The sequence below is a fragment of the Lygodium microphyllum genome, chromosome 10, assembly GCF_053477565.2.
Source record: "Lygodium microphyllum isolate KBCC chromosome 10, Lygodium_microphyllum_v1.1.10, whole genome shotgun sequence".
In the NCBI taxonomy this organism is placed as follows: Eukaryota; Viridiplantae; Streptophyta; class Polypodiopsida; order Schizaeales; family Lygodiaceae; genus Lygodium; species Lygodium microphyllum.
In genome coordinates, this window is record NC_141144.1 from 27921860 (window position 1) to 27934305 (window position 12446).

General features: G+C 39.2%; 1 protein-coding gene across 3 annotated transcripts in view; it reads right to left on the reverse strand.

Moving 5' to 3' along the window:
* LOC148029827 (transcription initiation factor TFIID subunit 10-like) overlaps positions 1-8757 on the reverse strand; it is a 51387-nt gene extending 42630 nt beyond the window's left edge. The window contains exons 1-2 of one of the 3 annotated variants that reach the window (XM_087686132.1): positions 8560-8757; positions 8400-8464 (exon numbers count right to left, since the gene is read on the reverse strand). In XM_087686132.1, coding sequence (XP_087542258.1) covers positions 8400-8464; positions 8560-8640 — 146 coding nt within the window. In that variant the 5' untranslated portion in view covers positions 8641-8757. The remainder of the gene's footprint in view (positions 1-8399; positions 8465-8559) is intronic. The other 2 variants (XM_087686133.1, XM_087686134.1) reach the window with 2 other exon arrangements.
* Positions 8758-12446: the final 3689 nt, after the last annotated feature.

Genomic DNA, 12446 nt, shown 5'->3' on the forward strand with positions numbered 1-12446 from the left:
TTAATGCTGGCCAACTGGTGCATAAAAATGCTCCACTGGCATAAAATGCCACACCAGAAAAATACCTAAAATACCTAATAAAAATACCCAGCCCAGATCAAGCTCAGACTCACACATGAGCTGACAAATACTCTGCTAACAACCTCCTCATTCCATTGATGCTCAATTTGGTGATCCTTATATATGAGCTACTCCTCACCACATACAAAGCTTAGCAAAGCTGATTTCCCGAAAGATGATGCAGCTACTAGTGCTATGAAGAGCATATCTTATGCGTCAGCTTGTGGATCTTTGATGTATGCCATGGTTGCAACTCGCCTTGACATTGCTCATGCAATGGGAGTTGTTAGTAGATTCATATCTAACCCTCGTAAGCCACATTGGAAAGTAGTGAAATATATCTTCATATACTTAAAAGGTACACAAGAGAAGTGTATATCCTATGGAAAGAGTACACTAGAGTTGCAAGGATTCTGTGATTCTAACATGACAGGAGATCTTGACACTAGGAAATCAACCAATGGGTATGCCTTTACTTTGGCTAGTGAGGCTATCTCTTGGTGTTCAAGGTTGCAGAAAATTGTGCCACTGAAGGCTGAATATATTTCAACCACAGAAGCTTCTAAGGAAGCTATTTGGCTCGGCCATTTTAGTCTTTCTTCACATACTCCAATGCTTGGTTGTGATAGCTAGAGTGTAGTATGTCTAGCTCAGAATGCCATGTTCCATGCACGTACCAAACACATAGATGTTCGATACCACTTCATTCGACAATTCTTGGATGATGATCTTGTCACACTAACTAAGGTCAAAACCCAAGATAACCCTATAGATGTTCTCACTAAGAGTCTTGCAAAGGCTCAAAGGCTCAGCATGAGCATTGCATCCAATTAGTGGTTAGCTTAAAGGTACCAGTTCAGACCTTTAAGTGGGAGGTTGTTGGGTGTAAAGTCCCTTCATCTCCGTATATAAAGTTATACGGGTGTGAACACACTCTTATTGTACCCTAACATATAAATACATTCTTTATTCTTTGTGTACCATCACAATCTAGTACACCTAACTCTGTGTTCACTCTCTTACTCTCAACACTGCTGCTCGCACTTCTAGCTTGCACTTTCATTGCGCACTCTCGCCTTCAGCCCCAAAACTAAAAGATTATCAAAGTTTTTGTGTCCCACAAGCCAAAACCCTAATTTTGGGAGGTGGAACAAATAGGAGGCTGCCTAGCCTTTCTTTTCATCCCTCCTCTACAGACCAACCATCAGCCCACGTCATCAAGTGGCTGTCCAGCCCTCACAGCTGCTGCCACATCTACATCAGCTCCTAGCACCCTGCTTGCAGCTGCATTTACAGCCGAGGATGTCACTCGACCAACTACTCCCATTGCTCTACCTTTGAGCATATGTATGCTCTTTCATTCATTTACAGCATTGATTCATTTGCTTCAAAATTCTTGTGTTTTTATATGTTCTTGTTTGAGTTCTTGTGTTCTAGTTGCATTTGTACATTCTGTGTTTTCTCAGTGCAAACCCTAGCATCACTTCACATTTTTTTCTTGGATCTCCAAGAATGGGATGCTCCTCGCTGTCCTCTAAGGCCGAAATCTCCACAAATCGTATGAATCTGCTGTAAACATCCTGAATCTCTGGATCATAGATACAATAACCCACAGACTAGGAATCGTAGCCCACAAACAACTATCTTGTGACTTTTGAATCCATCTATCCTTGCTCCTTCCTCATGATGTGGATGTATGCATCGCACCCAAAAACCCTAAAATAAAATAAATCAAGCATAGTACCAAAATACACCTCAAAAGGCATCTTGACTAGAATTGTTGAGGGCCAGGATCTGTTGATTGTTGCTAAGGCCTCTACCCAAGGAGCCTAGAGGGCATCTTCCAATGCTCAAGCATAGTCCTTGAGGCTTGCCATCTCCACCGTGTTCCTATTCTTTCACTTTGTAAGACTCCTCCACCGTGTTCCTATCCTTTCACTCTTAAGACTATATTCTGACAAAGTGTTGATATTGGCAACTTCCTAGAGTACCCCTTGGTCCACACAAAATCAAGTGGCTTCCTTTGAAGTAACCTCCGTACCTTTGCCAAATCTGCAGTTTTCAGCTTTCACCCAAATTGATTTTCTTAAAAATAATGTTAGTTTCCAAAATGCCAGAAGACTTATGAATTAAGTTGCAAAAAGGAGGCCCAAGTCATCTTGCTAAAATCATCAACAATAAGCATGTGATACTTACTCCCCTTGAGGGATTCCTATCTCATTGATTCGCACAAATCAATGAAAACCAGCTCCAAGGGAGCCGTGGTCCATCAAGATACCCTGTTGAAGACAAAACCACATTGTTGCTTGTCTTTAAAGCAGCATACATATGGGGTCTAACTCACCCTGACAAGCGGTAAGACAAGAACAAATTGTTCATAAGCCACCTTCCAAAGGTACTCATGGTTCACGTGATCGAACCAAGCATGCTAAAGCTCATACTAACATCTGGCGTCATCATCTAGTACCCGCTATCAGCATCTGGTCTGTTCTCCTTGCGTATGACAGCTCCAACACACTCTGGCATTTGCATTTTGCAGCTAGGCCATCTTCCCAGCATCTGAGAACTATGACTCGCTCCCTCGATAGCCGGTGATCATCTTCCTCATCTCCAATAGCAATAGAGGACTACGGTTCGCTCCCTCCTCCATAGTTGTCCTTCACCTTCCATGATTACTTCGATAGCCCACTTCCCCAAGGATTGTGTTTCGATCCCTTCACTGTGCAGATTCCCCACAAGTGTTGCTGCTTGAGTCAAACAGGATTGTGCAGTTATCTTATGATCTTCAGCTCTGCTATATCAGCTTTTCTTCTCATAGCATCATTAAGTGCATCATCATCGTGTTCTTGTCGTGTTTTTGAGTTTCTCCCCTCTCTCTCAGTGTTTGCCATACACACACTATGTTTCTTCCCACAAACCCTACTGTCTCTCTCGTCTCTTAGTCATTTTCTTGACACTACAGACACAACTACATGAGAGAGAACTCTTGTAAGTACACAAGCAGCTAAATAGATTGATGTGATAGATGTTGATGAAAGTACAATGGTTAGGGCCTCAGACCTAGGGTTTCCCCCAAACCTTTGACCTTTATTAAATGTTGGGAGGTGTAAAAGGTATTCACACCTTTGATACACACTTACACACCTAAGGTGTGTTCACATGCGAGCATGTATAAAACCAACAAACCCCCCTTCAAGTCATGGGTGGCTGAACTCGTGACTCAAGACACAAAGAAATGAAAATAGGAATATCTTATCTCAAAAAGGTAGAGTCTAGTCCCTTACAAAGATTCCGAAAAGAAGATACATGAGAGAGATGCAACATGAGAAAAAAGTCTAATGAGAAGCTCAGGGACCCAAAGGAAGACGTGGTTCAGCGGTGCATGTGGATTGCTCAAAGGCTTATCAAAAGCTAGCATGGCCCATAGGCACTCGGCACATGAACAAAGGTCAAATACATGGGTATGGTTTTTAGGATCAAACTCAAAGGCCATGCGTAAAGTGGTTGTAAACATCCCCTAAAATAGAACTCCTAATAGAATCATAAAAGGAAAGTAGAAATCTTTTTAGATAAAAATCCAGGTAGAGTACCCCACACAATAAATAGATGTGTTTGAAAATGTCTGAACACATGCATTGGCATGGTGAATATCCAAGTCCAAAACACATAATTCATTTATGATTTAATTCAAAATGCACATTGATAGGGTTCATCATTGCCAAGAGACAATGATTGAATAGATACATTAAGGGCCTTGTCAAAAGTGGTAGGTGGCTTGTCAAGGTCACTATTAGATAGGGTATTAGCAACAACATATTGGGCATGTTGCTTGTCTTTCTTGTAGCATTCGTCAACAATGTGACCAATACACTTGCAATATCAACACTTGGGTGGTTGTTTCTTGATATAGAATGTTGCCGATGCTATGTCAACATCTTTGCTACCCCTTTCGTCATCCAAAAGGATAGCGATCATCTCCTTGTATTTCATTTTGCAAGCCACCTTGAGAACTGTCAAGATTTCGTGGAATTATGCTTCTTTCATCACGCTATTAAGAAGTACAACCTTGTTATCATTGTCACCCAAACGGCTATTAAGAGTGGTCAATTGTTGATAAAGAATACTTAAATGATCGAGGTGTAGCTTAAGACTCTCTAAAGGATTGAAGTGATGGCTAGTGCAAAAAGCTCCAAATTTCATTTAGCAAATTTGTGAAAATAAATTTTTAAAAAGCATTAAGGTTTTAAAAAACCTTATCATTATCGAGCTACTAGCCGTTTCAAGAGATAGACAAGTCAATAGATTGGGGACAACAAGCACATTGAAGATAACATGATGAAGAGCCAATTGACATGGAAGCTAGATCCAACATCTACAAATGGAGTATTAAGTGCCATCGGGCTGCACAAGTGACTAGAATCTAGATATGAGTCAACAATGTGCAGGCCAATGTGGCATTATGGACAAACGTTTCAAGCTTCAAACAAACAAGACTGAGGGCAATAGCATGGTGATCAGGACACTAGTGTGTCGGGGTAACAAGCTTCAGGCTCTCATACATCTATAGTGCGGCAATAAGGTCAACCATTTCTTCTTCCTCCTCTTCTTTTCTTCCTCTTCAACTACAATTGAAGCACCAACAATAGTAGGCAAACAGTTGTAGGCAATCTATGACAAAGAGGGCAGCAATTGAACAGATGGGCAAAGTTGAACAGTCAACAATTCAAGTGATGTTGGTAATGATGGAGTAGACAAATTGACCTGATCTGCTACCACCATTGGATTCAACAGCATGAGAGAGAGAGAGAGAGAGAGAGCACTACGCTAAATGCAACTCCATGAGAAAGAGAACTCTTGTAAGTACACAACAAGCTAAATAGATTGATGTGATAGATGTTGATGAAAGTACAATGGTTAGGACCTCATTATATAGGCCCAGGGTTTCCCCCAAACCTTTGACCCTTATTAAATGCTAGGAGATATAGAAGGTGTTTACACCTTTAATACACACACTTACAAACCTAAGGTGTGTTCACACATACGGGCATGTATAAAACTGAAACTCCCGTCCATGGCAAGCCGCCTTGCTTGTCTTGCCATCATGAATTCAAAACAACTCAACATCAAACTCCAAATCTTGCTTATAGATTTTTTTTAAATCTCATCTACTCCACAAACTAGGATGGAAAAGCTATCTCCAGTATCGACATTAACTTAGCATCATATGCGAGCAGTCAATGCCTTCTTTCAATGGAATCATGAGGTGGGAAGTGCCACTATCCAAGATCCATTCATGAGCTATGGGCAATGTCAATGCTGCATCCAATGTTGAAGATGTCTCTGACACCTCCAAGTGGAGAAACGCCAATGAAGTAGGAACAATAGTGCTCCAAAAGGCTTTAAATCCTTCTTGGATTTCTCCTTATTGTCTTTCTTCTTGTCCTTGTCTAGGCAATCCTTCCAATGACCTATCCTACCACACCTGTGGCAAGTGGAGTCCTTGGATTTATCAACCTTCTTCTCCTAATCTTTTTTCTTATCCTTTGCATTTTGGCCCATTAAAGCCTTTGAATTCTTTTGATGGAGTATTGGAGCTTAAAGCAATCCTCCTTATCCAATACCATGGGCACCAATTCCTCCCATTTAGCATATCAACCCATTCAAAAGTGATCAAAGAATAATAGAAACCACTATAACGGGCATGTCACTATGACAAGAGGATAACACGTGTCTTCGGAGAAGATCATGTTCCCTCCATTGAGAATCCCCATTTGCTATCATTTGCAAGATCTTGATGAGATCTTTCATTAGCCCTTAAGCATCCATCTAAGATCCAACTTACATGTGAGACATGACACAAGCTATACCCACAACACACTGGTAATGGACATCAAACTCACCTCCTAGCCATAGAGCCAAACAGGCATCCCCTTGAACCTAGGAGCTAGCAACAAACCGAGTCATGACCACATCCCAAAAGCTGGCATCTGTAAGCCCAAGAGTCTTAAGAGTGGTGATCACACAATGAAGAGCACAATAGAAACTTGAGTCTAATAAATAGGACTTGGCTGCCCTAACCTTGAAGGGTTCCTAGTGCATTCGCACTAAGTCACTTCATGGTCACTATGACCAAAGCCGCTAGTATCCATTAGATGCCATTCGCACTCGAGACATTTCATGATGACCACTTTAACTAATGCTACTAGCACCCATCCAAATGACCAAGGATGTAGCAGACGCAAACTTCTTGGGATCCATGGTCCACATTTGCACCTCCACCAACATCCTCTTCATGAGAATCATCATGTTCTAGAGTTGCTCCAAGTGCAGCCATACCTCTCACGCACCCATCATATACTTCACATGTGCAATGATTGTCAGCGTGCAAGAGAGAAATATGAACAAAAGAATACAAGCATTCAGTTCGTCCTAGTACACACATGCCTTCTTCAAATCAACTTTCCCTAATAATGAATAAAAGGATACAAGTTGTCAATTTGTCCCAATGCACCTATGCCTTCTCCAAATCAACTTTCTTTGTGTATAGCCTTTGACTATCGGACAATCAATCTATTTAGTCATGAGTTCTACAAGATCGTAGGACTCTAAGACATAGTTGAGGGAAACGGGGAAACGGAAACAGAAATGGAAACAACAATTTTCAAGGGGGGGAAGCAAAAACACCACGCCATCAAGGGAAAGAGCGAGTGCGCACGCGAGAGAGAGAGAGAGAGAGAGAGAGAGAGAGAGAGAGAGAGAGAGAGAGAAATCTTAGAGCCCAAGTCCTTAGAAGTTATAGCATAAATTACAAGTTTCATACTCAAAATCTATGCTTTCTAATTTCTAGGTTTTGAAAGAGTTCTACAAAGGCATAAGCTCAAATACAGGGATTTTGAAACATAATTCATATGCTAATTCCAAAGAAGGAACAATTCTAAATAAGTGCATAATGCAAAAAAGAAGTGACTAATCGAGCTATAGACATCTTCGAATCATCTAATCTCACCATCTAGAGCTGGGTCATGCCACGCAGCCCACGAAATCCCATGGAAAGTTTAAACACGACATTATTTAAAACGAAACATTAAAAGCATTTCCCTATTAAAAATGAAACATAAAAAATGTTTACTATTAAAAACGTTTAGACAAGTCGAGATACACTAAAACAAAACATTTAAAATTAACATTTAGACGAAATATAAAAAACAATCATACTTAGAACGGCAAAAAATGAAAACATCACAGAAACAAGACCTTTAAACATTTAATAAAAAACATTTCAGCTATGTTGCAAAACGAGTCAGCCCAAAAAGTTTTCCCTTGGGGAAACACCACGTGTCAATTGTCTCCCCAGAGGGGAAACATTTCACTAGGGGAAACGCATTTCGAGCTCATCTCCTCACATTTTGGCGTTTCGGGTCCTCCCAAGGGGCGTTTTGGGGCATTTCCCGCTTCTATGCTCTAAGATAGCCTCCATCACCACCATTCAAATGCTGAAGTTGTCTCCATCCAGCCTTTGATCCTAGGGAAGTGTTGGTAGGACTTGGACTAATGTAAACACAACTTATCGAATAAGCTATGATCACATGTTAACTCTTCATAGACCTAGACCTAGATTATTAATGCTTGTTCATAGCCAGAGGTGGTGACACCTCAAAGATTGATCTCTTGTTCAGATCTTGGCATTGAGTTTCTTGCTTATTGGCAATCTCTTGGTCAACTATTGTCTTCAACACCAAAGAAATGTGTTGTCATTATGAGAGGGTTTAACTCATTGGCCTTTTGTGCCAGGATGAGTGCTATAGGATGTTGTTGCATATGGTAACTCATATAATGTTTCTCATCTCTGACTTGTAAGGGTTGTTTTTCTATCCAAGATACGTACACTAAGTGCCCAACCTCTATGGACGTCCAACCAAGTAATGCAAGTAGCAATACTTGAACCCCCAACCTCACGGTTATAAGCCCAAGTGTCAGTTGATGGGATATAACTGAATGAAACTAAGTCATGGTCACATGACTACACCCCCCGGGGTTTGTATTAATTGTAACACTCTTAGAAATGCAATTTTCTGGTGAGTCTTCACACAGTATGTATCCCCAGGCACGAAAGCAAAACAATAAGAAAATTGCGTCATAAAAGATAATGCCACCAATCTATACAAGAGCTTATGCCTCTCCTCCAGAAGAATATCTACTCCTGTATAATATTATCTGCATCAATCTACACAAGAACTTATGGCTCTCCTCTGGAAGAATATCTGCTCCTCTATAGTATAATCTGATGGAGACAGACACAGACACAGACAGAAAGACAGAGGGAGAGCACATACACTTACACTTTCGAATCAGGACACTGGAAGCCACTTCTGTTGAGGTAATACTCTGCCAGCTCGTCCGGAATCTGAGAAAATCACGAATCTGAGTTTTGGAAAGAGGAAACGAAAACGTCGACATAGAATGCATTAACGATGAGGATGGTAATGATAGCGCCATTACGACAGGAAGATAGTCAGCCAACGAGGAAAGGAGATCCACGAGCAGAGCGTCTTCGTCAGCCGCAGCAGCCGCCTCTTCCATTTTGCATTCGCTAGGCGAGGCTACCCTTCTCTTCCTCGGAGGAGTTACAGACGAAAGAGGAAAGCTCCCTTTAGGAGTTTTGAAGTTCTATATGTATTTCTTGCATGTTTGTTATGTAGGAGTTTTACTCATGGCATTTAGACATGCATCATGTTTCTAAACGAAGTACGTTTATAGATAAGTTTTTTGGGTTGTTTAAATACATGGAGGATGTCGAAAGGAGATTATGCATGCATATGAAGTTCGAGTCACAGATCTGATTATAAACGTTCATATTTTTTTTGGTCGTTAAACACCATGGCCAAGTGGGAATAAGGACAGAAACATTGCATTTTCCAAGGTGATATCTAGGTAGAGTGAGATTCTTGCATACAAGCCGTCTGTCTTAAACGTCATTGTTCTTTCAACGAGACGGTTTTTATTCTGTAAATGATGCATGTGAACTTGTGTTGATCAGCTCTTTAGAATGCCTTGGCTCAACTACATTTTCGAGCAAACTATAACGTATTTCATTTTTCATATCTACTTGGAGCTTTAGGTCAAACAAAGAGCTTTCTCGATGGAGCCCTATAATCCTTTCGATGGATTGCTTATTGAGGATTCAAAGCCCTATCCTTGGATGTGGATGTTCTCCTATAGCCATGTACTTTTGGATCATTGGATTATATAGCATGTTGAAATCAAACACATCCACAATATCAAATGTAGTCAAGTCAAATCTAGTAAATGGCTGTAAAAGCGATCCATCATTCTAAGAGACCAAGATGGATGTATCAATGATAATCAATAGTTGAAGCTGGAACGGTTTTGCTTTAAGAATTCATTTTGTGTAGTCTGTTAAGAGTGACACCACCTATTTGTTTCTCTCTTTCTTTGCAAGACATGGTCAACATTTAGTTATCATCATGTTGACTCCATGTTGTTGGCATGCAAGGATAAGAATAGTGCTTGACAAAGCTGTTGTAACTTGTATTTCTCTTGTAGATGAATCATTATTTTGCAAGTTGACAACATGATGTTGTATTGTGACTATACCACAAGATGCGCACATTGTTAGTCTTTCAATGATGCTTTCACATTCTATCGCCCAAGATAATTCGAATTTTTCTATGTTGTACCAAGTTGTAGCAAACAGTTTTAGTGATTTTTTTCTAGAAGCGATAGTTTTTCTTTTTCTAGAAGTCATGAAGGATGCGTTGTGACTTTGTTTCTTCGTAGCGTCCATTGATGCTGATGAGAACAATATATTTTTGTCACAAAATTGTAGTGTACTTGTTCACGAAAAAACATGCTATACTTCATAATTTTTTTATTTTTTTTAAATGATAGTTTATTTTTTCAATGTGCAAGGATGATGATTTTTTTCTTCTTAATAGTAATTTTAATAAAATCAATTAACAATAACAATACTTCAAAAACTTTTTAAAAAAACTAAATGAAATGAGAAAACATGCTATGTAGTATGCCGAAGAGTTAGCACAAATCTCTTCGTAATTAAATAATTATGGAAGAATGTGACATTCTCCCATCCATTCAAAATATCTGATTTGTTGAAGTTTTACGTTTTCTTTTTTTTCAATATATTCGAAAGTTCGTTGTGCTTTTGTTTTTGCCATACATTCAAAATATCATTTTCTTTCATTTTTATTTCATTATTATTTACTAATTCAAAAAAGAACTAATGGTAAAGATTTGAATCTAAACTTAATAAACTAAAAAGACGAATGACGAAGATTTGAATCTAACCTTTTAGCTTGCAAACACGATGACCGAGGAACCGACGTATGTGTCTCCACACACTTGTATATGACCTTTCTCTCTCCTCAAATAAGAGACAAATTTCATAATGAAAAGAATGGCACGTACTACGTAACTCTCCCCCTTTTATATACACTTAAGGCTTTCCAATGTTCAAAGCTTTTCTTTAAGCTGTTTAAAGCTTTTGTAGTTTACAAACTTGAAAAGCCTAAAAGCTTTCAAACGTTTAACATTTTCTTAAAAATATTTTATTCAATTTTAGGTGTATGCTTATGTTTTCCTTCTTTAACCCAAAAAAATAGCAAAAAAGATAATTACAAAACGTCACATAGCTACCTGTAAAAATTGAAAGGACATATTGACACATGGCAAATATATATAGGTGTTGATTTTCACGGATCACAAACACATTTGGGTAGGCAATACTCCCTCCCCAATATGAATTCAATGGGATTTAAACTCCAATTCTCCCACCACTACAATGGAAGCTCATTGGCTACACCACTAGGCCATGCCCCTCATTGTGATAAAGGGTGGGTGTTTTAGTATCTAACCATGAGGTGCCCAATCTTTGAGATTTCCCACTCGTCCAAATGGGGAACTGTTTGTGTGTGACCGCCCTCAAAAGCTAAGGTTCTATATAATATGAATTGCAAACTTTTTCAAAAAAATTCAAAAATTAAAAGAAAAGCTTTAAAACTTTTGATTTAAAAAATAGTTATAAAATGCTAAAAAAACATACAATTAGTCTTTTTGGTCTTGCTCCTTAGAGAAGGACCATAATTCTTAGGTTTATTGTTTAGTTTTGCGAACAAAAGTTAAGAAGTCAAGTGTGACCATTAGAAGTGAGTAGAGTAGAAGAGGTGGAGAGATAAGGTTTCCAATTTTAGTCCTCACCCCGAGTACAATAAGGTTTAATTTTTTGGGTGCTTGTAGAGCCCAAGAAATCGAGACATATTTACTCTTCTACATTGTGTTGCCAATGTTGCACAGGGCAAGAGGGAGGTAGGGGGTTTTTGATGTAGTATGGAGGTTTGACGACGTAGTGTGGAGGCGAGGTGGCGAATGGTGAGAGTAGGTTGGCAGAGGGGATAAGGCAATGACTGAGAAAGGGTGGGGGCGCCTATTATTTTCCCCCCACCACCATAAAAACCCAACAACAAACCAAAAAACCCAAAACAAGGGTGCATTATCACACACAAGAGCATTGCTCTTTTGTTTTTTTTTCTTTTTAAAGAGTGAAAGGGTTTGCTTTTGCTAACTAAGCTTTTAATTGTTTGCAAATGCTTGTTTTACATCATTTTAGGTCATCTTGATGAACATTGCATTACAATTTGACCAATAGTGAAAGTCAAACTCAAGAACCGTAAATGTTACTAGCTCAAGTCATGAATTATCAAATCTAGTTCCATAAAATAGACTTGAAGTAACATTATTACATTCACAATTTGTAATGAATCCGAATGCATTTTAGAACATGTTTTATATTCCAAAAGGATTGAGAATTTTCATTTTCTAGAGAGACTAGTGAGATTATCAAAATACATCAATCAAAAGAACAAAGCTTGAGCTAAGCATTTCTCATTAGTAGCATTAAGATAGTCTTATTATATTATTTTATGATTACAAGTATGTTTAGAGTGTTCATATGTTGATAATTGGGTTGCAAGATAGGCACTCTTATATTTCTTAAGTTTAAAAGTTAAAAACTCTCAAAACTTCATTCGCTTCTCATTTTGTCCTCCTTTCATGCACATAGACCCTTACCACCACCAGCCTCTCTCTCTCTCTCTCTCTCTCTCTCTCTCTCTCTCTCTCTCTCTCTCTCTCTCTCTCTCTCTCTCTCTCTCTCTCTCTCTCTCTCTCTCTCTCTCTCTCTCTCTCTCTCTCTCTCTCTCTCTCTCTCTCTCTCTCTCTCTCTCTCTCTCTCTCTCTCTCTCTCTCTCTCTCTCTCTCTCAAAAAACCTCATTCGCTTCTCATTTTGTCCTCCTTTCATGCACATAGACCCTCACCACCACCTTCTCGTACTCTCTCTCCTCTCTCTCTC